At 38.7% G+C, this 27,572-nt stretch overlaps 1 protein-coding gene across 7 annotated transcripts in view; it reads right to left on the reverse strand.

The window, feature by feature from the left end:
- Nucleotides 1-27,572, reverse strand: part of PREPL (prolyl endopeptidase like) — a 32,312-nt gene that overhangs the window by 912 nt on the left and 3,828 nt on the right. For 6 of the 7 annotated variants that reach the window (XM_079792753.1, XM_079792752.1, XM_079792758.1 and 3 more), the window contains 12 exons: nt 20,904-21,026; nt 20,108-20,174; nt 19,022-19,228; nt 17,611-17,746; nt 14,697-14,913; nt 13,721-13,906; nt 9,452-9,649; nt 7,534-7,709; nt 6,170-6,386; nt 2,889-3,038; nt 2,382-2,505; nt 226-299 (listed from right to left, as the gene is read on the reverse strand). In XM_079792753.1, the coding sequence (XP_079648879.1) occupies nt 226-299; nt 2,382-2,505; nt 2,889-3,038; nt 6,170-6,386; nt 7,534-7,709; nt 9,452-9,649; nt 13,721-13,906; nt 14,697-14,913; nt 17,611-17,746; nt 19,022-19,228; nt 20,108-20,174; nt 20,904-21,026 (1,875 nt within the window). The remainder of the gene's footprint in view (nt 1-225; nt 300-2,381; nt 2,506-2,888; nt 3,039-6,169; nt 6,387-7,533; nt 7,710-9,451; nt 9,650-13,720; nt 13,907-14,696; nt 14,914-17,610; nt 17,747-19,021; nt 19,229-20,107; nt 20,175-20,903; nt 21,027-27,572) is intronic. The other variant, XM_079792754.1, reaches the window with a different exon arrangement.

Here is a 27,572-nt window from a genome sequence, read left to right on the forward strand (position 1 = left end):
GGCAGGGATACTTTTACTTGGGACAGCGGCAGAAGGCTGCCACCGATGAAGGTTCAATCACGTGAACAGAGCTCACAAGCACTAGAGAGAGCCTGCTCCCCTGACGGACTCCGTGTTCTTTCTTCCTCACCCTCCTGGTCTCAGTCCACCCCGCCCCAACCACTGAAATGTGGAGCACACTTCTCTGTCTGAGGACCTGTCAACTGAGAGGGCTGGACAACATACCTTTTTGTGAGAATCCTCAATCACATGATTGCCTCCAGGCTGAATGTCTAAAATAATATTGGGGGCCTGATAGCCTGAAAGAGTTAACATATGAAACAATTAGAAAGTTCTTGGCCCATTTCTGCCCCTCCCCTCTTTTCTAAGTAACCTATGAAAATGACAGTGAAGAAAAAGGCCTGAACCATCACTTCCAACAGAGATGGGAGGGGGCCAGCAGGAGCAGGACCAGTGGCTGAGGAAGCTGGATGGAAGAGGCTGCAGGGCCACGGGGAGAAGGCTGTGACCGAGGAGGAAGCCACTGGCCCTGTGAAGTCTGAGAGAGTCTTGAGACCCAGAAACACCCACTACAGCTGTGGTGAGAGTGAGACATAGCTGGGCACAGGGCATCCGTCTGGAAACATGAATGTGGGTCCTCCCACCTGGCTCTGAAGGTCTGGGATGAATTGGCAAGAAAAAAAGGTAAGAGTTCTTGTTTAATAAAATACAAAGATCTAGAGAAAATTAAAGCCACTAGTTTGGGCACTGAGGCTCCAGAGCAAAAACTTCAGAACCTGTTTTTTTAATAGAGTAATGGCTCAATTAATATTACTAAGTGTACCGGTTAATAATGCGGATTTTTTTCAATAGCTGGAGTTACACATATGTTGATATATATGCGATTTGATATGTATGCTATTTTATTGTATTGACAGCAAGCTTCAAAACTTCATATGTCAAATTTTCTGAAGGTGTTAACATCATAGATATTATTACACTAAAAATGTCAAATTTCGTGCCAAAAAAAGAGCATTTGCGGGAAGTTTTAATTCATTACTTTATTTTGAAGAAAAGTGCTGCTGAAAGTTATCGTATACTTTGGGAAGCTTATGGTGCACATGTTCCATCTCAAGATACTTGTGAACGCTGGTTTAAACACTTTAGAAGTGCTGATTTTGATGTGAAAGACAAAGAACGTCCAGGTCAACCGAAAAAGTTTAAAGACCAACAACTACAAGCATGATTGGATGAAGATGTGTGTCAAACTCAAAAACAACTTGCAAGGAGATTAAATGTTGCTCAGCAAACAATTTCCGATCATTTACAACCAATGAGAAAGATTTTAAAGGAAGGAAAATGGGTGCCACATCAACTGAACGAAAGACATATGGAAAACCAAAAAGTCATCAGTAAAATGTTGCTTCAATGGCACGAAAGTAAGTCTTTTTTGCATCGAATTGTGACTGGTGATGAAAAGTGGATTTATTTTGAGAATCCCAAATGCACAAAATCATGGGTTGACCCAGGTCAACCATCAACATGGACGGCAAGGCCAAATTGCTTCGGAAAGAAGACAATGCTCTGCGTTTGGTGGCATCGGGAAGGTGTGGTGTATTATGAGCTTCTAAAACCAAGCGAAACATTAATACTGATGGCTACCGACAACAAATAATCAATTTGAACCACGCTTTGATCGTGAAACGACCAGAATGGGCCAGAAGACATGGCAAAGTAATTTTGCTTCATCATAACGCACCATCACACACTTCAAACGTTAAAAGATCTTGCCTGGGAAGTATTAACCCACCCGCGTATTCACCAGACCTTGCTCCTTCAGATTCCCACTTGTTCCGATCAATGGCACACGCACTTTCTGAGCAGCACTTCAAAATGTACGAAGAAGTGGGAAATTGGGTTTCTGAATGGTTTGCCTCAAAACAAGAAAAGTTCTACTGGGACAGTATCCACAAATTACCTAAAGATGGGGGAAATGTGTAGCTAGTGATGGACATTACTTTGAAAAAAGCACTTTTGATGTTTCTCTTGAAATGATCGTGTTTTGATTACAAAATCCGCATTATTAACTGGTACACCTGGTATTAAATGAATGAATGTCTGTATGATAGTACATCTCCAATTTATATTTGATATGTAAATTTACTTTTTTTGTGTAACTTATTTTACCTTGCCTAACTTATTTTAATATTGTCCTTGAACAAAAGGCGAGGTGATTATAGTTATAATGTGTGCTTCAATTAGTAGTCAACATAGAAAAAACAATAATTTGTCCCAAATCATAGGTTGGTGATTTGGTCTGTACATGAAATGCATTCCTCTGAGCGGTATGCTGAAGGTAATAGTCTGCTTAGCTATGTTCCTGCTTCTCGGTGGTCCCCTACCTTCACCACTGTCCTTAGCGTGCTCCGTAACGGCTTCCTTGAGTTTCTCAGTGTAGTTGACAATTCCTTTCAGAGGTACTCGTTCATCATTTTCATAAGCTGTGATGTGAAATGAAGGATAATGCTGCAAGAAAATGGATGTACAAAGAATGTATATTATTCCTTATGGCCCCCTTCTACCTTACAGATTATGAAAAATTATTACCTCTAATTTCCCCCCCTAAATGCTACATTTTTTCCCCTTTATTTGATATTCTTGAGAAATCTATAGCATTAGAGTACTAGACTACTCGTTATCTGGAATAGTATTTTCTCAACCAGAGAGACCATGACCCTACTGAAACCAGCATGGAATATGAGCAGCGACGGTGCTGAAAGGTGTCTGGGTTTTATAAGTAGAAACAACTTAAAGGTCTACTGAATTCCGGCCTGAGCTCAGGTAGGTATCCTTTTGATCATCTTCACTCGGTCACTTTGGATAGTAATATCATAACTGTCTTTCACTACCTGAGGTTTAATATTTTGATAGGGGCAGTAACGTTTTATGTAGTTCTTGTGTTTTTCATCAGATGAAGGATTCCCCCATTCTTCCAATTCTTCTAATGTCAGCGGAAGTGTAGTATCCATCATGGTGTTGAGAACATCCAAGAAAGGTGCCTAAAATAAAAAAAAATAAAAAAGCCAAAGGGACTTAAACTTCGACTAACAAATTGGTAAAATGATAAAATGAGTTACAGGGAAATATACATTATGAATATACATGTTGACATGAGAGAACAGAGCTCAGGAAGCCATGTAGAAACCAGGAGCCACACACATTCCTCAGTCCTTACCCAGCACCTCGGCTTTATATCCGGCTATTAAGATGTTCAGACCCCTTAAGTGACATTTATATAAAAACAAAGGGCTTATATTCTAACTAGAGGCCCAGTGCACAAATTCATGCAAGGGTGGGGTCTGTCTGGCCCCGCCCCCTGGTCGAACTCCCGGTCGAGGGAACAATTTGCATATTAGCCTTTTATTATATAGGATTTCACATATTTTGTGCCTTTTATTCACATATATATTTTTCTACACACACACACACACAGACACACACACCCATTTTTATGTAAAAGAAATACCAATTCACATCCATTAGGATAGCTAGCTATTAAAGAAGGAGATTCTGACACATGCCACAACACAAATGGACCTTGAGGACATTACCTAAGTGAAATAAACCAGTTACAAAAGGACCCCATTTCTAGGTGGTACCTTAGTCAAATTCACAGAGACAGAGGTAAATGGTGGTTCCCAGGGGCTGGGGGAAGAGGGAACTGAAGATTTGTTACTTAATGGGTATAGAATTTCAATTTTGCGCGATGAAGAGTTCTGGGAAATTAGTTGCACAATAGTGTGAATGTACTCAATACTACTTAAATGTAACGCTTAAAAATGGTGAAGAGGTGCCCTGGACAGTTTGCTCAGTAGTTAGAGCACCACGGGTTTGATTTGGTGAAGGGCATGTACCTTGGTTGCAGGCTTGATTCCCCCTACCCCCGCCCCAGTTAGGGTGGGTGCGGGAGGAAACCAATCAATGTGTCTCTCTCACCTCAATGTTTTTCTCTCTCCCCCTCACTTCCACTCTCTCTGAAAATCAATGGGAAAAAAATATCTTTGGGATTAACAAAACAAATGGTGAAGAGGTAAATTTTGTTATTTTACCACAATTAAAAATAAAAACTAAAAACTCAGCAATACATGAATAAATTTTCCTTCACCAATTGGACATTTTACATAAAAATAAAAGATAAATGCAAATTGAAGAAAATCTGGAAAATATCCAAATTCAAAGAAGAGAAAATCATTGGCTTATACAGTGTTAAAACATTTAATAAAATGGTAGCTGCTTTTTTCACTTAACCTATGGTCTTAACATGCTTTTCAGCTTTCTCTTGCATTAACATTAACCACGTATAGTGGGCAAATGGAATTCTTTTTGGCTGCCTAGCACCTGAACCCCTTTTCTGCAGTTAGAGTATCCCAAACCTTGTGAGACAGAGGTACTAAATGCTAGGTAGTTCCTTTCCCAGCTTTCCCTGCAGCACAGAAGTAGCCACATGACTTCAGTCTACCAATCAGACATAATGTGCTCCAAATTCTGAATGGGAAGTTAGTGACTCAAAGAAGTAGGGACCATAGAGAATGTATTCTGACAAAATTGCCTCAGCTATATCAGGTTTCTAAGAGCAACACTAGCAGTGTGAAGTGACTTCTGCCCGGTCCTGGGGGTAGTGATAGCTTCATGGGATAGGTTAATGGTATATTTCGGACATGCTTTTGGTTGTGCAGGCTCTAAGACTGGTTCCATACCCACCCTCACCCAATACACTTCAATAAATCCTTTTTCTGCTTAAATTGGTTATGTGCTTCTAATGAAGAACTATGGTTCTGGTGCTTCTGATTAAGAACTGACTAATACAGATACTACTAGTATTGTTGGATATATATACTCTATTGTTGGAATAATTGAAGATTTAAATTCTTCACTATTATAAGCAATCCTATATAATAAAAGGCTAATATGCAAATGACTGAATGGTGGAATGACTGGTCACTATGATGTGCACTGACCACCAGGGGGCAGACACTCAATGCAGGAGCTGCCCCCTGGTGGTCAGTGTGCTCCCACAGGGGGAGCGCTGCTCAGCCAGAAGCTGGGCTCACGGCTGGCGAGCACAGCGGCAGTGATGGGAGCCTCTCCCGCCTCCGTGGCAATGCTAAGGATGTCCGACTGATGGCTTAGTGGGCCTAAGCCATCAGTTGGACATCCGCCCAGGGCTCCTGGACTGCGAGAGGGCGCAGGCCAGGCTGAGAGACTCACCCCCCCCCCCCCGCAAGTGCACGAATTTCATGCACCGGGCCTCTAGTGTGGGATAAAAATCCGTACACATACATTTCTGATTTCCTTCCTAATTTATAAAAGTCAAAGTAATTTCTAAAAGTCAAAGGTTGAAGTTTCTTTATAGTGTAAATAATTTTTCCATTATTATCTTTGTGGTAGGTTTTTCTTCCCCTATCTGTATTTCTATTAAAAAAAACAGATGTACAGTTCAGAATTATTTAACACTTATTTATTTAATACAAACCCACAGTGTACACCCCACACACTCAAAATAAAAAACTTAAAAATAATTTACTCTGCTCATCCCAATAATTTTATTTCCTAGAGCATCTAACCAAGAAACAGGAGAGATGAGCTACTATAACTTCATAATTTTGGACATAAGGAAAAGACTATTGAGCATTTTCAGAATAAGGTATTTCAATTGAAGTATAGAAAAACTATCCCTAAGGATCATTAAAAACAGAGTATCTAAAACCAGAGAGCCCCTAAATTCAGGACTAAAAGGTTGATGGGCAATGGAGTAAAATACTTGGTGCATTTCAGAGTCCCAGGGCACTCTGCCTTACTTCCCAGAACGGATGAGTCTTATATGCTTTGTTTCTTCCACCAACTCTAAATGTTGTTACAAAAAAAAGAAAAAAAAGAAAATGGGGATAGCCATTAATATCCTTCAGTTAAAATCTTTAAAACTTAATAAAGAACACTGTCAGGGAAAAGTAAAGGGTGAGTAGTTGGATTAAAGTAACTTTAGAAGTTCACTCAGAGCTATAATTCTTTGTTTGAAATTGGAAAGCTTTGTTACACTCATATGCTATGGTAAATCAGAATTTTTTCCTAGGGCAGCCTATGGCTTCCTGCCTCCCCATTCTGTAACCAATCAGAGACAGAGTGCACTCACCTCCATAGTCACAGCTCTCAGGAGCTCTGGATTAGAGTTACACAGCGCTCCCACAAGCACCCCTCCAGCACTGAAAGCAGTCAGCGTTGTTAGACTTGGCTGAGAAAAGCCTTGGTCATGAAGCGTCTTAATGCAAGCCTCTAAGTCAGCAAGGCCATTGAGTTTTTTAGTTAGACGGCCATCAGCGTGCCACTGGAGGCCTAACTCACCACCACCCCTGAAATTAAATGGCAAAAAGGTTTTAGTGGAGAAAAAAATATTAATAATATAGGTCGGGGTCAGCAAACTATCTCATGGGCCAAATCTACCCGGAGGCCTGTTTTTGTATGGCCTTCGAGCTAAAAATAGTTTTCACATTTTCAAAGGTTGGAAGAAAAAACCCCAACCAGGAATATGCAGCAGAGCCACATGTGGCTGCAAAGCCTACAATGTTTACTATTTAGTTCTTTAGAGAAAAAGTTTGCTAACCCCTGATGTAGACAATCTACAGACATGTTTTGAGTGCCTGCCTACTATTTACCAGACATTGTGCTAAATGCAGGCCTTAAAAACATAAATAAGCAAAAATCCCCTGCCCTAGAGAAGATCATAATTTTGTGGGGAAAGAAAACATCTACCAAGAAATCTGGTTGCTGCTATTACACAAATGTATTTAAGGTGTCACGGAAGCGGAAGAAAGAACATCCATGTGTCAGGAACACAAATGCTTAACATGGAGATAATACATAAGCGGAAGGAAGAATATAAGTTCCCAGAGGGCAAAGAAAGGACGACATCAGGACACTGCATGAGCCAGGGCACTGAGGGAAAGCAGCTTGTCGCCTGGAAGGACAAGCAAGGCTGGCTGTGGAGGAGTGTAGGGTGGGAGCACAGGACATGTGTGGGCAGTGATAACAGACGCCCGTACAGAGATGAGAGAGATCATCAGGATGTTAAATACGATACTGAGAAATCTGGACTTTATTATGGAGATGGGGAGGTAGTGAAGGATTTTAAGCAGAAACACAAAATTTGTGTCTTGAAAACAGCTAAAATAAAATGGAAATTAGAGTGGAAAAAAGGAGTTCAGCTTCAGAGGCTATTTTAGAAAAACCTAAACTCGGGAGAATTAAATGGAAATAATAATGTTACCAAATAAGTAAAGAGTCTGGTAGTATTCTAAAAATCCTAAAAGTCTGATACAATATCCTAAAAAATGTACCCTTTTGCCTTTTGGTTCAACTAATGTTACCAAGTTCCACCAGCATAGGTGTAGGAATACATAAATTCAATACAAATGAAAAAATAAAGTTTTGCTCGTGTTATTTTGGACATCTGTCACAGTGCTCTCACACTCATATGCCAGGATAAATATGCAGACTCACCGAACATGGCAATATGCTAATATCCATCCATCGTCCACCAACGCCCTCCTTTCAGGCCTGAAATTCATTTTCAAGTCCATGCCGTAAGCTCCATACACATGGACCAGGAGAGGTTTTTTCTGCAAGTCCTCAGAGTCCGTTTTGTGGAAGATAGTCATTGGCACTGATCTTCCATCCTGGAAATGAGATTTATTGTCCATGTAAAAAAGAGTATTTTCAAACAGTTTTATCCCCTATTTTATGTCCTGCTTACTGATGCTGAGCAGAAACTTTAATTAAGACAAAGAGTTATGGTCTCTAAACTCTATCTTGACACTTACTTTCAGCTACTTGGCTGACCCATAATATTAACTAAAAAAGAGCAGCAAGACTATGACTTGAATATACTTTATTAAATGGCTTTTCCTGATAATAAAGTGATTCTAAACAGATCTTCACTGCCCAGCACTACTGTAAATTTTTCCCCCAAGTACCTATTAAGATTAGACATACTAGTGTAGCATTCTTCCTGTACAGAGGCCTACATACTGGCACTACTCATCTTTAAATATTTACAGACAGACAAACTAAAGAAGTTTTAACAGCTCAATTTTCTATCCTCTACAGACAGAATTCTCAAACACAAATAAAATAAAATTTTTATTTTAAAAATTTAAAGTTTTATAATATTTTTTTGGTTTGTTAATCCTCACCCAAGGATATTTTTCCATTGATTTTTAGAGATAGTGGAAGGGAGGACAGAGAGAAACATGGATGTGTACATCGAGTGCCCCGACTAGGGCCAGGGATCAAGCTTGCAACTGAGGTACGTACGTGCCCTTGACCAGAATCGAACCCGGGACCCTTCAGTCTGCAGACTGATGCTCTTTTATCCACCGAGCAAACCGGCTAGGGCAAGTTTTATAAATTTTAACACAGAAATTACTTTTAGGACAAGTAACTATTCCCCAATTTAGTTCACATTCATCAATACCAATTGATTAAAACTAGGCACTCTCTGGACAGATAAAATGAAGATAATCTGAATGATTTCTGATCTTTCTTTCACAGTAAAAAGGTGGGAGAAAGTTGGTTCTCACCCTGCCTACAGAAACTAATGAAATAGCATTGGTTTAAGTAAGGAAAAGAATATAACCAAGTCATTCTCCCTATGTTTTTCATTCTCATTTGAAAACTTCACTTTGGGGCACTTCTTCTCATTATTCTACATACAACTTGTTACGATAGTGGAACTGAATTTTCACTTCTCAGTATAATTCATTCTTATAAAATGCTGTGGATTCCTCCTCCTCAACTTCAGGTAAACAAGCTGAGGAGTATTTGCTGGCTGAAAAGTTAGGGAAAGGAAGAGGTCAGGATGGTACAAGCCCTGCGGCGGGCTGGGCCCAGCGGCCATCAGCAGTGCACGCTGCCTGCAGGGCCAGAGCAGCCCATTCAGCAGGTGCTCCCTTCTTCACGCGTCCCTCGGCTCTCCAAGAACTTAGCTTCCATTTGGGGTATGATAATTACAACATTTTGACAGGCTGGTACAAGTGCCATATTTGTAAAACAAAACAAAGCCTAAACATACATATTTTGTTGACAAAAAAAAAAAAAAAGGAAATCTGGAAGGTGATATACTAAATAGTTAACAGTGATTTTTTTTCTAAGAGGTACAGGAATGACTGAAAAGTAGTCATTTAAACTTCATACATCCTATTTTTGCATTCGTTAAAATGAAAGGCTTGATGTGCTAGTCATAAAATTTCTAATCCATGTTAAAGTAAATATGAGTCTTAAAGAAAAATCTATTTACCCCCTAAACTCATTTGTGTCTTACTGTGGTCTGAGATCCACTTTACCCAACAACTGCACAATACTTGACAAATAGTAGGCTTGCAGTAAATGGGGGCTGACAGTGGAGATTACAAAGGCTTACCTTGCTTTTGGCTTCTAGACGTAAAACACGACTAGTCTTTGTGATTGGGTCTTCATGTCCAGTTTCCTCAAACAGTTTGCCTTCTGCAAACTTATATGTGTAATATTTTGGGGGACGTATTGGAGAGCAAAGCTGAAAGGGACAGTTCTTTGGGTCTGAATTTGTATCCATTATGAATCCACAGGCCCAAGGAGGGAGCTAAAAAAATAAAAGTTATTTTTACTCTTTATCTAGACACTAAGTATATTAATTAAATTTCTGGGTCTGCTTCAAACAAGATAATGTGAACATCAGGTTTACTTCTATCCATTATCACATAATGCTTCATTTAAGGATTACTTTAGCACAACGAAATACATTTCAAGGAAAAAAACAAACAACTTTATACCAATGATCAATAAAATAAGGAAAATGATAGAAAATTGTTTATCATGATTCTGGATTTACATGAACTCTCAAAGAAGTTTATTTTGGGGCATAAACTCGGGCAATAAAATAACAGCAAAAGGATTAATAAGAGCAAATCAAATAGTAATTCAGAACCAAGCAACATCTTCAAGATCTCTGTCCTCAGAGAACATGAAATCTCAGACATGTATTTTTAATAATTGACCCACCAGCCCATACTCTGCTGCCTAGACAGCCACAGTGATGACAGTGATTATTCCTGGGTTACAAAGTGGCGCAGCAGCACTAAAGCATTTACAATTTGTTCCTAACTTTAGCTCCTCGGCTAACCATTGTGCAGAACAAAACCTTTCCTGCACATTCACTCTGAAAGACTCAGAGCGATTATGATTAAGATTCTTAACTTTAAGAAAAAAAGGAAAGGAATCAAAATTTATTCTCTCAGAGCAGCAGGGTCCTGCTTCAAGCCTTCCACTAACATCCTTCTTACACCTTTTAAAGAACTCTGGTAAGCAGGCTGACAGTGTCTTAGAAATGGTACCAGGAGTCAGAACATTAAAAGAAAATTGCCTTTCTTTTCCTGAGTAATTGTAGAAAGAGCAAATTCCTTAGAAAATCAGAGGTCTTGGCACAGCAAAGTCACTGGTGGGCACTATTCAGAAAGGATAAGTGGGGGATGTGTGCATAGAGAGTGCACCATTTAACTTGTAGAAACTACGGCCAAAGAGCTTATGTTTACAGAGTAAATTTCTTGTAATTAATCCAAAGAATCAATTTTCCTGAAACTAATAAGGACATACATTTGCAATATTTCTTTACAAGAGTTCCCGATTTATTCTCCTCAGATTGAGGATTATTTTCAAGGACAATATATCTAAATGCAAGCCATAACCAGAAAGAAAAGTGTAATCATGAAAGTTGGGAAGTCTGGTCGCATGAATGGAGTGAGCAAACCGAGACCTTAGTGGGAAGGAAACAAACAAGCACCGCTGCTGACCTTGCAACCAGGCCTCAGGCCGAGGGGACAAGGGTCCTCGGCCCCGAGAGGCACAAGTTCTGCCCTTTGGTGACTTTAAAAGTTTCTGTGTGATCCATGTATTAAGCTGTCCTAGTTTTACACCAAGTGGTTCCAATAAAGCAAAAAGTCCTTTGGGTGTATTTCTTAAACTAATGGATCAAAGTTAGAATTTTAATTATAATAACAACTGTTCCAAGGCTATAGACTTTTTAAAGTCTGTCCAGCTGATGCAGAGATAAGGTATTAATGATCTCAAGAATATCTTAAGCCACATTTCCCATTTGGATTAGCCCACAGTATCAACCATGTATATTAGTGGACAGCACCCAAGAATAATTGTATCTTAAATGCTGAAAGAAAATTGGCCCAAAGGTTTTGTCCTTTGTATATGGTGCTGCCTATGCATATCAATCAGTGTAATGCAGTTCGTGAAAAGGCTCTGATCTGCAAAATTCTCTTTAGCACCTGGCATATAATACAGTATCTGATTCCATGTGATATTGACTCAGAACATTATACATGGCATAAGAGGTCCTACAGGTTGGGAGGGTTAGAGAATGAAGTAGAGAAAATAGAATAAACTAAAGACATGATGCTTATTCTAATGGAAGTTAAAACCATGGAAAATAGAAATACTGACAAAAAATATAAAAGGTCATATTTACTTAAAAGTCAAATCTATACTAATAAAAGGGTAATATGCTAATTAGACTGGGAGACCTTCCAGGAGACCTGCTGGACGTTCTTCTGGACAAAGCCATGGTGGCGGGGCTGAGGTAGAGGTGGTTAGAGACCAATAGGGGAGGGAAGTTGTGGGTGATCAGGCTGGTGGGGGGGCCCTTGGAGGTGATCAGGACAGTGAGGGGCAGTTTGGGGTGAGCAGGCCAACAGGGGGGCAGTTAGAGGCAAGCAGGCCAATGCGGAGGGCAGGTGGGGGTGAGCAGGCCAGCAGAGGGGGCAGTTGGGGATGAGCATGCTGTCATGGGGGGCAGTTGGGGTGAACAGGCTGGCAGGCAGAGTGGTTAAGGGCAATCAGGCAGGCAGGCAGGTGAGCAGTTAGGAGCCAGCAGTCCCGGATTGCGAGAGGGATGTCCAACTGCCGGATTAGGCCCGATCCCTATAAACCAGCAGTGGGACATCCTTCAAGGTGTCCCAGATTGGAGAGGGTACAGGCCGGGCTGAGGGACACCCCCGCCCCTGTGCACGAATTTCGTGCACTGGGCCACTAGTCTTATTATAACAGAGTAAACTCATGACATTCCTAATTTTCTTAACAGAATTTTGCGTAATAAATGCACCGCTAGAAATTATATATTTTCTCCCATCTGTATTCACATAGATTGCCATAAGTTTCCCAGTTAAAGATATCTGAATTAGGCATCAATCAGCAAATAAGAGGACATGCATTGAATCTAGTAGATGAAACGAATAAAAATTTGCTTAAGTAAAATCACCATTTGTGTTTTAGGACAACTATATAGTCCTCTAAGACACCAGACATTACATTTGATAATTTGATTTTATGAGGTTGCTAGAAAATTTTGGTTGTTTTAGGCCCTGGTAATTTCTTATTTTATACTACTATAACAATCTTAAAACTAATCTCTCTGCCCTTTATCTCCCGCTGCTTCAGTGTGTCCTAATGTGGCTGCCAGATAACCTCATGAAGTATAGCTCACTCCTCAAATCACTCTCCTACCCCCAAATTTCACATTCCCCCTCTTCATAATTTATGCATAAATTCATGACTGTGACAAAGAACGTCAAATCATAGCTTCATCCACCATAAATCTATTGTGTAATAAAACAGAATTACTAGCAGTTTCCTGAACATTTTCTGAGCTACTCCAGCTTAGTGCTTCATTTGATAGATGTCCTCATCCTAGAATACCATTTCCCTTCCTACCCATCAAATTCCTGTCTATCCTCTTTGGATCTTGCCTACAACTATTACTGTGTATCCTAATAGTGATTTTATATCTCCTTCATTCTTGACACCACTTATTTAAACCACCTTCTACCTGCTCTTTGTGTTAGTTGAAGCTCATGATTAACTGTATCCTCCTTAAGGCCAGATATTTTGTCCTGCTGTCTTTCCACTCTAGAGTGCCCCATACAGCGCTCTGCGCATAGAAGTTCAATAAACACTTGGTGAATTTCCAGGAATTGCATTTTAACAGAAATTGCGACAACACTGCAGTTAGGGAGGTGTAAGTGGTCTGTGCTTGCTGATCAATTGGCTCCACAACTCCTTCCATATTAAGCAAAATGCAGGCCTCTCCTCTCCCCTTCAGTGTCTGGTATCTTAACTCACATGTTAATGCTGCTTTAATACTGGGCAATAAGGGTGCCATTGTAAGTTCACTTGTGGAGGCAGATTGTCTTTCCTGGCAGCCACAGGCAATACCAGTGGGTCAGCCTGCCAGGGACATGTGCCAGCGTCACAGCTGTTGTATTGGAAACCACTGCCACCCCCTTATTGAAAGAAACCAAAGTTCACTTTTCTTCATGCCCTGGTGAGAAACATGGCAGAGATGATACAGTGTGGCACAAACACAGTGGGCACTATCCCTACTGGGGGTGTGGGATGAAGCAGCAGGCAGTGGTTAGGCACTAGCTGCCAAGTTGGCCTGAGTTATTACTATATCTAAAGCTATAGAAATAGGTGATCTATAGAAAGAGACCTGCCTCCTAAATCTGATAAAGACCTAGTATGCTAAATGTCATTTAAATTAATTCTTTTAAGAAAAAGTACATTGCTATTATTAAAAATTTGATGTTCTGGTGAAGCTAAACTGCATGTATTCTGATTAACAGTATTGTCTTTTGATAATTAAACATACCTTGAGAGACCGAACTGAGTCATCAGCCAGACCAATCACATTAACATAAAGCAGATTGCTGTGCTTCAGGAAGAGAACACAGTGATCCTTAAACATGTCCAAGTCTACGACTTTGGTATTTCTCTTCATTGTGAAAAACAAGTCCCAATTCATGATAGCAGGTGTATCAGCTGCTGTTCTCATTAGCTGTGTGGAACAAAGTTAGAAGAGATCTAGGTAACAGAACATGATATCTACAAAATCCAAAGCCATAGATGAAACCACTGAAAACTAGACACACTATTCTTCACTGTTTTATGAAGAGCTAACTGCATGAGCGCTGAAGTGACCATCGCCTCTGAATGAGGCCTGGTGCTTAGCTGATAGCCAACCAATGGACATCTGAGTGGGGGAACGGACATCCAGCTGAGCCTCGCTGACACTGACAGAACAGCCAGCTGAGAACAATCCAAACTGCTAACTCACAAAATCACAAATTTATAAAATCTGCTCTTTTATTTATTTATTTATTTAAAATATATTTTATTGACTTTTTTTACAGAGAGGAAGGGAAAGGGATAGAGAGTTAGAAACAGCGATGAGAGATGAGAGAGAAACATCGATCAGCTGCCTCCTGCACACCCCCCACTGAGGATGTGCCCGCAACCAAGGTACATGCCCTTGACCAGAATCGAACCTGGGACCCTTCAGTCCGCAGGCCGACGCTCTAGCCACTGAGCCAAACCAGCCAGGGCAAAACTTTGTTCTTTGAGGCTACTAGGTTTGCCTTTGGTAATTGATATAATCAGGATAGAGTATGCTTCATTTACTATCCTTTTTTAGGAACAATTCAAATTGGACTGACTAAACACAGGATGGTAGCATCAATTTCTACACTTTACCAAAAGCCTATGAAACAATGAACTCTTAGAGCAAGAAATGTTGCTGACGGAAGTGTGATACTTCCCAAATGGAACTAAGGAAATAAGAGTATCACCTTGAATTCTGTAGGCTCGCCAACATTAGTGAGAATGTACAATTCATCATCTCTGTGTTCAACGTAGTAAAGGACCCCATGTATTCGCTTCTGGATAAGTACAGGTGGATCCCAAGGACTTAGGCCGTCTATCAACCACACTTCAGAAGTGGTCTTGTTCATGATATTTATGGTGAGGAAACGACTGTCTTTTGTAAGATAAAGGAAAACAAAATAGCTATACACACGCATGCATACACGGGGAGAGAGAAGAGAGAGGGGGGGAGAGAGAAAAAGATGTGAAAATTCAATAAATTTCAAGTGCATGCTACCTTGTTAATGACAGTATCTTACAGGTGGTCAGTATATATATTAATTAAAATTCAGATAGAAAATAAAAACAACTGCTTAGTGAATTCTGCTTGTAAACTAAAATTCTGCTATTATTTTTCTCATTGCCCCTAAAAACATTAAAAATAATTATTCTCTAATATTTTATTATGAACATTTTTCAAACATGCAGAAAAGTTGAAAGAAATGTATGGTAAATACCTATATACCCACCACTGAGATTCAATCATTAACATTTTGATATGTATATATAAATATGTATATATCAACATCACATATCTATGCATCATCTATCCATCTGTTTTTGAATGTATTTCAAGGTAAAGTACAGACATCATCTCACTCTCAATCTCATTAATAGATTATAGGGCTTTTTGCTCAGAAGAAGAAATAAACTTCCTAGAGGAATATGTAATTACTAGAGGCCTGGTGCATGAAATTGTGCACGGTGTGTGTGTGTGTGTGTGTGTGTGTGTGTGTGTGCGTGCGTCCCTCAGCCTGGTCTGCACCCCCTCACAATCTGGGACCCCTTGGGGGATGTCCAACTGCTGGTTTAGGCCCAATCCCGCAGGCAGTCGGACATCTCTCTCGCAGTCTGGGACCACTGGCTCCTAACTGCTCGACAGCCTGCCTGATTGCCCCTAACTGCCTCTGCCTGCCTGCCTGATGCCCCTAACTGCTTGCCTGCCTGCCTGATCGCCCCTAACCACTCGCCTGCCTGCCTGGTCGCCCCTAACTGCTTGCCTCCCTGCCTGACCGCCCCTAACCGCCTCTGCCTGCTTGCCCCTAACCACTCATCTGCCTGCCTGATCGCCCCTAACTGCTTGCCTGCCTGCCTGATCGCCCCTAACTGCTCGCCTGCCTGCCTGATCGCCCCTAACAGTCTCTGCCTTGGCCCCTGCACCTGAGACCCAAGCTGCCCTCCTCTGACCAGCCACAGGCAACCGGGACCCAGGCTTCCCTCCCTCTGGCTGGCCGCAGGCACCCAGGACCCAGGCCGGCTTTGCCCAGGCAGGCACCCGGGACCCCAGGCGGCGCCGCCCAGGCCCCGACTTTGTCAGGAAGGACGTCCAGAATGACGTCTGGAAGATGTCCAGTCTATCCAGTCTAATTATCATATTACTCTTTTGTTAGTATAGATAGTTTAGAAAGGGACACAGTTACTTTGTTTTTCCTCTGTATGTGTGCTGAATTTCCTTTTCTCCTAGTTTTTATAACAAAACCGATCAACAGTCAGGAAGAAAATTCCTCATAATTCCACTAACCTAACACATTTAAAAAAATTAATGTAATTATTTTAATTTTTCTATTTTTTTCTTTTAAGGTTTATTTGTATTTCATTCATGTTTTTAAATAGATGTAATTAAAATACACATGCAATTAAGGATTCTGCTTTTTAAAAAAAAATCCTCACCTGAAGACATGCTTATTGATTAATTTTAGAGAGAGGGTAAAGGGAGGGGGGAGAGAGAGAGAGATAGAGAGAGTGGAAAAGAGAATCAGTCAGTTGCCTCCCGTATGCACCAAGATCAGGGATCAACCTGAAATCTTTCAGCGTATGGAATGACACTCCAACCAACTGAGCCACATCAGCCATGGCAGGATTCTGCATTTTTTTATATCACATAATATCAATATCTCCCCCAACATTAGTTACACAGTCTTTATGATCATTAAAACAATCATCATCAGAAAAAAAGCAATGACTATATCACTGGACCAAGAATGTTAGTTCTATGGTCTGGAATAATGTAATTCCTTTAGACCTAAGATTATTACTATTAATTAATTAGGAGTCGTACAAGATTTTCTTTCTTTTTTCTTTTTAAGATTTCCTTTAAGATCCTTGCCAGCTCTTATGAAACGAAGAGTTAATTTTCTTGTTTTTGATATTGACTTCACTGCCATAAATTTATTTAGTATTAAATCCCCCTTTTTTTCCTTGCAAAATCTGTTCAGATATTGTCCAAACTATATTGTTTAATGATGTACGAAGTGACAGGATCCTTGTGTTAAGAAAAAAATTGTTTCTCAATTACAAGGAATTTTGCCAGATACATTTACTATCATTTCCTTCCAAGCTTAAGTGGTAAGATAAGGCATGAGTCCTGGAGATTACAAGGAAATAAAGACAAGTAGCTTTAAGAAGGAATTACCAAAGTACCGGGGAAGGACCAATGGCCATCATGGCTCAAAGCAAAGCAATTTAAAATTCAGATAATCTCTATGAAATCAGTAGTGAATTCTGTGCAACTGATACCATAGTATCTGACTTACAAAGAGATTTATAACTGGTATATGATAACCTTATTAAATGTTCAATCAACAACTCCTCTCATGTGTCACAGTTGAGAGAGAATGTGAGTAACTCATCATTTGCAGTCTAATGATGTATTTGTGTTTACTCTGGAGTTTGAATATGCCTAAACTCCAGTTTTGAATCTAAACAACTTACAAAAAAGAATAATTACAATATTATATCTGTTTCCAGCCAAAATCAAGATTTTAAGTCAACCAAGAGCAGCACTTTAGATAAATGGAGAAATACTTTGGAGAAAAAGATTTAATTGTATTATTCTAGTACCTTGGGTCTTTTTCTGTGTAAAAACGTTCATTACGTTTGTTTTCACCAAAAGTGGCTCGATACACATCATGACAGCGAAGGTTCCTCTGGAAGGTATAGAATAAAACATCCTCATCTTCTTCATCCTTTACCCATTCTGGGGAAAAAAATTAAAGAATTATACATAGCCAACTACTTACAGTTTTAAAAAAAAGGCACAGCCCTAGCCGGTTTGGCTTGGTGGATAGAGCGTCGGCCTGCGGACCAAAGGGCCCCAGGTTTGATTCTGGTCAAGGGCACAGGCCCGGGTTGTGGGCTCGATCCCCAGTGGGGGGTGTGCAGGAGGTAGTCAATCAATGATTCTCTTTCATCATTGATGTTTCTATCTCTCTCTCCCTCTTCCTTCCTCTCTGAAATCAATAAAAATATATTTTTTTAAAAAGGCACAGTGCATTCTAAGTTTGAGTGACAAAGAAAAGAGATGTGTAAGTTTATCCCTGAAAATCTAAATCTAACATAGGTTCAACTGTATAGAACCTGTGTTATATAAACCTAAGAGCTTTCCAGAGAATAAAATATTATACTACTTCAATTCTAAGTTTTCAAGTTGATAAGTTATCAGTCTTAGGACACTAAAGTTTCTAAATAGGAGAGGAATGCATGTTCAATATTTAGGGAAGACTTTGGTAAAGTCATATTTGTTTTCAGGAGATAAATTATGTTAAATCTAAAACCTCTAACTTTAAGTATGAGGAAATAGTAGATCATTTTCTCTCATGCCTAAATGTTTTCTGTCTGCTTTCAAGCCGCAGGATATCTGACTACCAGATACCCTTTAAAGGTGGGGTTTTCCTGATCTTACCTGAAACTGTCGGTGGAAGTTTTCACACAATGACATCGTGACTGCCACCTGGCTGACAGTTACTGTAAGGCAGCACTGTATAATATGCATCCTGATTTTAAGAGAGGTTAAAATGTACCAAATTTATGTATTAGGATCAATTAGATAGGGTATAATTTCAATTAATTGCAAAAGCATCTAGTTATGAAACAATGGGGAAATTTATGACGGAAAATGAAAAAGGAGGATAAGGTATAGACAGGTATTACTCAATGATCAATGATAACATTTAAAGTTGGTTGTATTAGTAAAAATATCACAACTGCTACTGATGAGTAAGTTAGTTCGACGACATGTTCCGAAGTTTCTCTTGGTAGTGGTGACCTTGGGTAATTTGCTATCGAATATCTAATTAAAGAAGGGGCGGTCCCTCGAATAAGAGGCACATAGTAAGGAGTGGAGACCGCAGGGGTAAATGGATCAGGCACTCACTTTCTCATTCACTCTCATGGGCAAATAAAATGTCAAAAGTGTGAACAATTCTCCATGTTTGCTTTGTCAAACAGAAGACTGTTGTGGTTGGCGGCTTACCAAAACTGGACACGTTGGGGAAAGAAGCTTCCATGACAGGCTGATCGCTGAGCTTCACAACTATGCAGGTAGATGCTTCAGAATCTTCCGTTCTTATCTTGGCAGCTACATATTTTTCATCAGGAGCAACTCTGATACAGTCAATGAAAGGCTGGTCTAATTTAAGTTCCTCCAAATTGAACAAAACCTCGTAATTATCACTGTCTGCTGCATAAAGAAAAGGATGAAAGAGATAATGCCACAGATGTACTTAAAAATATTTTAAACTGTATTTCAATGTCTTAAATTAGCATTCATCTGCCTGGCTGGGTGGCTCAGCTGGTTGAGCATCGTCTTGTGTCACAAAAAGGATTGTGGGTTTCATTCCCGGTCAGGGCAAATGCAGGAGGCAACCGTGTGTCTGTCTGTCTGTCTGTCTGTCTGTCTGTCTGTCTCTCCCCCCCACCACGGTCAGGGCAAATGCAGGAGGCAACTGTTTCTCTCTCTCTCTCTATCTCTCTCTCTCTCTCTCTCTCTCTCTCTCTCCCTCCCTCCCTCCCTCTCCCTTCCTCTCTGTCAAATCAATAAAAATATCCTCAGGTGAGGATTGAAAATAAAAAAAAATTAAAAATTAGCATTCCTCTTCTGTAAGAAGCTATATTCTGGTTTCCTGTAGCACTGATGGCAGCTTGATTTGCACAGAAACTGGCATTAGTTATTTAATATTACCCTATGCTAGTCCATATTATGCTATGCATCAACTTATGTGATATTATTCAATACCATTATAGCCTATATTTAAAGACCATATAGAACCTAGAAAGATAATGTAAATGACATCGGCTAATTGTACCTAGTACAGTACCTGGGATATAGCAGATGCTCAAAAAATGCTGGTTCCTATCTCCACTCTTCCTATCAAAGCTTTGAGTGTGGCTGTAAACTATATCTTAAACAAACTCAGATATTAAAAACTAGCCATTTAATCAAAATTCAGAAATAATCTAAAAATATTTTCTATGCCACTGAGAATTAATATCTAATTTCCCATGAAAAATGTGAAATCTGAAAAATCAGAGTATGCTAAAAGGAAAAACTGTGGTATACCTTCTTCATCTTTTGAACGCACCAAGCAGCAACCTTCTTGGTAGTAAACAAAACCTCCATGTTTAACCTGACAATAAAAAGAAATAAATGGTTTATTTAATAATAATACATAATAAATAATTTAACAATTTAAGCATGATTGAATTTAATTAACTGTTTAATGTTCTAACTAGTCAAGATGAAGAAATGGGATCTTTCATAAAAGCATGTTGAAGTTTATAAATGAACACATAAAAAGTATAAAATGGATCACTTTTTACAACACAGTGGTTAAGAAATGGTTTTCATGTGTCCATAATCACTGAAGGAATTTCTTATACACAAATGAAAGAGGCAATAAAGAGAAGACATAATGCAATCTATGTTGGTTCTCATGACTGTACAAAGCACTTTAGCTGTATTTTAGGAACATCTAACATCTCTACAGTGGGATTCCATTAACAGAGATCAAGGGGCATCTTTAAGATAATCCAGAATGATGTAGGTCAGAAGACTGTGGCTCAGATTGGGCTGAAAACCCAGTCAATAACTTTCTGAGATTCTTTCCTCTCAAATATGCTGTCACCAACAACTGTTCATGGTCTTGATTTTACACAAAGCATATTATCCTCCATGGGTGACAGATATAGACAGTCTGAAACTGAGAGAATAAATAGTGCTCCTGTGTAGTACCTATACACTGAATGTAATTGATTGTGGTAACCATAAAATAGTCAAACAAATATTTGACTTCCATACAACACGACTTACAGTGAATTTCTTTTCAGAGTTAAAAAAAAAATCATAAATATCCTACCTCTGCATTGATGATTTCGTATTCTTCTTGTGGCTGTGTTTCTAATCTTGTTCTCACTTTTTCAAATGCATCCATGTTTTCTGTAAGGGGTTTTTCGTTTTCTTGTTTAATAGGCAGAATATCCTGGAAAAAGTTTTATTGATATAATCATAATATTTCAAACTAGGGAAAAATATCTTGGCTTTTAAAAGGTATTTCTTAATTTCTTTTCATGCAAGTACTACAATGTTAGGTCTTTTACCTATGAAATAGTATGCATTTCAAAGATCTTAAATGTCGTTTCTCAAGCTCAATAAATGATCTCCTCTTTTTCATTTAAAAATGTAAACAAAGACAATGAGGTGGGATACTTGTAGCTAAACTATTGATTTAAATGTATAAAAACTTAAGATGCAGAATTACTAAGAAGCACTGGAGAATGTTCAGCAATACTATGGGAAAGGTTTATAGAAAATTAAGCAGTAAAGGAAATCCTATGAAAACTTACATATTTAATTATCAGGACTTGGAGGTACAAAAAAAAAAGTCTACTGAATTTTATCCAGTACTAAAATAATACCTCCTGCCCGACCAGCGTGAGTCAGTGGTTGAGCATCGGCCCATGAACCAGGATGTCACAGTTCGATTCCCGGTCAGGGCACATGCCTGGGTTGCTGACTTGATCCCCAGTGGGGGGTGTGCAGGAGGCAGCGAATCAATTATTGTCTCTCATCATTGATGTTTCTATCTCTCTCTCTCTTCTCCCTTTCTCTCTGAAATCAATTAAAAAAATAAAATAAAATACCTCCTAGAAGGAGTGATATATCGATGGGAGAGGAAGGCATCATTTTTATTAATAAATGTTCACTCTTTATTCACAGCAAGAGTTACAGTAAAAAATTTATCCTACATTGTATCTTCATTAGCCATAATTTTCTTCTCTCATGGGGATAAAGAGTCCCCCAAATAGAACTGTTGATCAGATCAAAAGATGAATTAATCCTTTATAAAACTGAGCTTTTCTTTGAGTTTAAGTAAAAAATAATATATTCACCGTATAAAAGGAAGAATAGGGGAAAGTAATGGAAAATTAATGAACATGAATACCAATGAAAGCTAAATAAGCACTCTATTTTATTGGGAGAATCTAATAAGCTATGAGCTTTAGTTGACCTCTAGTTAGCACACAAATACCATATAAAGTATTAAAATTTATATAAGGAAAAACCTCAGCTGTTAAAAAAGAGTTCAATAATTTAACACTCATAGGTTTGCCTTAAGCAAAAGAATTCTAGCCAAGATTTTCAATGTCAAGTTCCTGCCAAAGATGACAACTGTACAGTGATTTGTGCCAGAGGGGCATTAAGCCTTTGGTAAGGACCTCCAACAGCTGGTAAATATTTACTGCACAAGTGTGTCCATGGTACTTTACCAACACTTTAGAAAATGTGGGCTATAAATATAGTTTATATCATAAAGCATTTACAATCTAAAATTAAACATGCAACTAAAATAGAAAACATTAAATGGAAAAGCCATCATTTTCACAAAGTTTTTCCTTTAGAAGTTTTGAGATGCTTTTGATTTGGATTAGGTTCAAATTAGCAACAATGGTTGCTATGGTAGTCTAAATCATTCAGTCTCTACTTCAATCTTGTAATTATTATCCTTGAGTAATTATGTGAAGTCCAAAAGCTGGGGGCCTTTTTCATTGTTTATTTTTCATTTATATTTTTTGCATTTTTACAAAATCTAGAGTCGATCTTTAGAGTTGTGAGGCAAAATACCTGTATCAATAATGTCCTACTATCACCTAAAACAAAATACCTGTATCAATAATGTCCTAGTATCACCTAAAACACAAATCAGAAGATCACTAGAAATCTCTCCTGAAACTATAACTTAGCAATAGGCTCTGCCTTTTCATTTGCAGATACATGCTTATCTGATCCATAATTCCTATTAGGACTTTATAAAGTAGTCAGCATAGCTACGAAGAGTACCTGTTTCTACCACCTGGCAGCTCCTCGCACATTTTAGGTCAGGGAGCTGGGCTGGAGAGGCACAGCCAACACAGGGCTAAAGGCAACAGGGTTTGGCCCAATACCTGCCCTCTTAGTGAAACTTACTTTACATTCTTAACTTTTTTCTATGTCAAAAGTCCAAATAAACTGAGCTTATCTGAATCAAAATAACTCTGAAAGCAACAGGATTTTTAACTGCCTTAACAAAAGGCAAGTAGCTTTCAAAAGCCTTGTAAATAATTCCTAAAAATAATTACACCCAGGGAAAGCGATTTTTATCTAATATTCATAAAGTACGCCAACTTGTTTTGGTTTTAATTCTGTCCCAACAATACCCACTATGTTTTTTAAGCTTGCATTCATTTCAGTGTCAGCTAGCATTATCATTAGGGTATGCAGCAAAACCTATCCAATTTAGCCAAGTATCTTTTTTAAATAAATAAAAAAATATATTTTTTAATTGATTTCAGAGAGTAAGGGAGAGGGAGAGAGAGAGAGAAACATCAACAATGAGAGAGAATCATCGAGGATCCAGCTTGCAAATTGGGCATATGCCCTGACTGGGAATTAAACCGGTGACCCCTTGGTTCCTGGGTCAACACTCAACCGCTGAGCCACACCTGGCTGGGCTAGCCAAGTATCTTAATACATTAACAGTCTACTAATTTCAAGGGTATATATTACCTAATGGAGCTGAGGTGAGGATAGCTTAAGAAGGTTGCATATACATTATCATGCCATTAGTGGAAAAAGAAGCACTGCTCCCCATTTCTCAGGTGGCCCACCACAAAACCATTTTAGCACTGAAAACATACAGGAGAATGGAATGTGTAAACTTCATTATGGCAAAAATGGTTAACTCTAAAGACAGAAAAACGGCACTGTAGAAGGATACTAGACCGCTTTTAGTTAGGATGGTGCCATTAATAAATGGCTAATTCCAAGTCTTGGGCAGGGAAGAGTGAAAAGTAGGCTTAGGACATCTGCCAGAAAGCAAGGAAAAGCTCAAAGATTAATGGAGACTTGTCAAAGGAGACAAGGGCCAGTTTGAAGGGGTTCCGTCTAGCCACAATGACAATTTGAGCATCAAAAAGAATAATGACTATAATTGATTATAATACACTGAAAAAATTCACAATAACTTGAAAACAAGCAAAAAAAACCCTCCCCACTAAACTAAAATAAAAAGAGGGTACAACAAAAAAGGAAGCTCTTCTTTATGAAATCATACAAGCTAATAAATGTAGAAAGAATAATAGAATTAGAAAATCATTAACAAGCCCCAGTGAAAGAACTGATTGGGGTAAAGATCATTAGTGGTTGTTAAACTCATTAGGTGAAATTATGTTGCATAATACAATATTTGCACAGTACCAAAGTATTACCCTACTGATTACTTAGTCTTGCAAAGGGAATATCGCTCCTTTAACAATGGAGAGAACAAGGATTTATCTCCCTAACCAAAATGATCTAGCATAGATAGCATCATTAATAGTGAGACAATATGACATTATGTATCTGCAGATACAAAGCATTTCAATATAAGAAGGAAAAAGAGAAGAGTAAACCTAAAGGGAGTAGAAGGAAAGAAATAAAAATAATTTGTTTAATGCAATTGATGAAAGAGAGGATCAACAAAATACAAAAATGGTTCTTTGAAAAATGTACTAAAAAAGACATGTATAGCAACTGTGACTTAAAAAAGACATAAACATCGCATAATTAGAGATATAATAGATTTTTAAAAATCACAAAGTTCTTTATGCCACTACATTAGAAAACATAGATAAAATGCATACTTTCAAAGGTAGCTTTCTTGAATCTTCAAGGAACAGATAATCTTTTCATATGTCAACTACTATTTAAGAAAAAAAATGCTTACTACTTAAAACTACTCAACTAATTTTATCAGGCTAAGATAACCTTGAAACTAAAACTGGACAATCACAATATATGACAAAAATCAATCTTATTATAAAATATAGATTTACAAATCTAAAATAAATCAATGTATTTTTAAAAAGCACAAAACATGCCCACGCTGGTTTGGCTCAGTGGATAGAGCGTCGGCCTGTAGACTGAAGGGTAACAGGTTCGCTCTGGGCAAGGGCACATGCCTGGGTTGCGGCTCGATCCCCTGTAGGGGACATGCAGGAGGCAGCCAATCAATGATTCTCTCTCATCATTGATTTTTCTATCTTTCCCTCTGCCTTCATCTCTGAAATCAATAAAAAATATATTGTATTTATTTATTTATTATTTTTAAAAATACAAAGTCAGTCAAATGTGGTTGTGTGGAGGGAGACAAAAAATATATTTTAAATAAATAAATAAATAGCACAAAACAAAAACAATAACAGTAATGAAGCCCTGAGTGACCAAGAAGGATTTTTCTTAAGAGTAAAATGATAGTTTAACATTAGAAAAATGTATCAATGTAATCTAACACAGATAAAGGAGGTAAATCTTAGGGCAATTTCAATTAAAACAGGAGAAAAAAACCCCACACTTTAAAAAATAATAAAACCTTAAATTAGGAATAGAGAGGAACTTCCCTGACTTGATAAATGGTCTCCCTATTGTTTGAAACAGGACCATAGCAAATCTGTAAATAACATACCAAAGTATATTCATATTAGTACACATATTTATTTTACTGTTTTTAGAGAGAGGAAGGGAGAGAGAAACATCATTTAGTTGCCTCCTGCACATGCTCCAGCTGGGGATCGAACCCTCAACCTGGGCATGTGCCCTGACCTGGAATGGAACTCACAACCCCTTGTGTATGGGATAATGGCCAACCAACTGAGCCATACCGGTGGGGCAGTACACATCTTATTTAGTATCTGTGAAATACTTTTCAAGAATCTTCATTATATTTATTTAAAATATCTAGTTATATTAGCTGTTTATATTGTTATTCAAAAGTGATCGTTAAAATGAAACAAAGTAATTGTTTCATTTGCTCCCTGCCTCCCCCTTCTCTGGAGTCCAATAGATTTCTGCCCTTCTCATTCCATTGATTGCTCTTGTCAAAATCGATGATGACCCACTGCAGTCCCCGTACTGCAAAGAAAGGACACATGCTAATTCTAGGTATTTACACTATTTGAGTTATCGGTATCATGGCACAGCTGAACGCTTCCTTTTCTTCACACTTTTCTTCACTTGGCTCCCAGGATACCTCATTCTCATTGTTTTGCTCCTATTTCCCTGCCCTTTTTGTCTCTGTAGCTGGTTCCTTCTCAACTCTCTGGCTTAACATTGGCACTCCCTGGACTGCAGTTTGCACTAATTCCCTTGGTGATCTCATCTAGCCTCACGACCTGAAATGCTATTTATAAGCTGAGGCCTCCCAGATTTATATTTGATTTATGGTTAATAGATTTTCAACAAGGGTGCTAAGACAGTTCCATGGGAAAAGATCTTTTCAATAGATGGTGCTGGGATAACTGGATATCCACAAGCAAAAGAATAAGGGAAAGACATTAATTAAAGAACATATATGCATAGGCCATGGACACAGACAATAATGTGGTGAAGGCCTGGGGTGGGGTGGGGCTGGGTGGAGCGGGGCAAAAGGGAGAAAATGGGGGATGTCAACAACACACACACACACATCACACACACACAAATAAGGAAAAGAAAAGGGAAGAAGAAGACAAGCAAAATATCTGGTTAGGAGGCTTTACCAGTGGTCCAGGTGAAAGATGACTGAGATGAGGACAGAGATGGAGAAACATGAACAGATTCAATATGTATTTTGGAAGTTAATGCAGTGTTTCTGAAAACATCTCAGACATGATGGTATACATAATTTGGATATGAACAATTTATTAGAAAGAATATAACTAACACATCAGACTGATGATTTACTGAATATTATTCCTTGGGATAAGACAGGTCGATTAGACTAAAATAATTAAATAATAGCCTATGTGGTAAAAATCATGAAGCTAGTTCAGGATACACTGTCAATGGGTGTGACGGCACGGTAAAGGAACAGGAGGGAATAAACAATGATTTCCTGTGTCCCAGTTTGAATAACTGAGCATAGAAAGAGTCCAGTCGGGGTTGGAAGAGTTGAAGTTCAACTGTGGACACAGTTTGAAAAAGTGAGATGTCCACGATGTGCAGCTCGAAGGGGAGTTTGGAACAAAGGTAACTGCTATGGTATTTAAATCCACTATAGATAAAATTACTTCAGAAGAGAGAAAAAGGGGCCAGGCCTACGCTCCGAGAAACTCCAACATTTAGAGGTCATATGAAAGAAAAGTTAGAAAAGGAGGTGAGGATAGGTTTGTAAGGTAGAAGGAAAGCCAGGAAAACATTACCTTATATAAACAGGTCTGTACTTTGAGCAAATATGTTTTGTCTATAGGAACTAATTACTTTTTCTTCTTTATTGCACCCATGAGAGTGGACAAAGTTGAAACCGAGTAAATGCTCGTTGAAAGGAAATGTGCATTCTTGGCTATAGGCCTCTACAGCTTCTCCAGGTCCCAGTGACCATGAAGAACAGAGATCACTGCTTTTAGATCGTATCCTTTTTCTAAGAGGGAATGGCTGACACATGAAAGCAGGACCAGGGTATTGGGCAAAAGAATTACTAAAAGAGCCCCTTACCTTGGAGTCACCAAATCAAGATAAAGTTTCTAGGTGAAAG

The sequence above is a fragment of the Cnephaeus nilssonii genome (assembly GCF_951640355.1).
Source record: "Cnephaeus nilssonii genome assembly, chromosome: 15".
Classification (NCBI taxonomy): Eukaryota; Metazoa; Chordata; class Mammalia; order Chiroptera; family Vespertilionidae; genus Cnephaeus; species Cnephaeus nilssonii.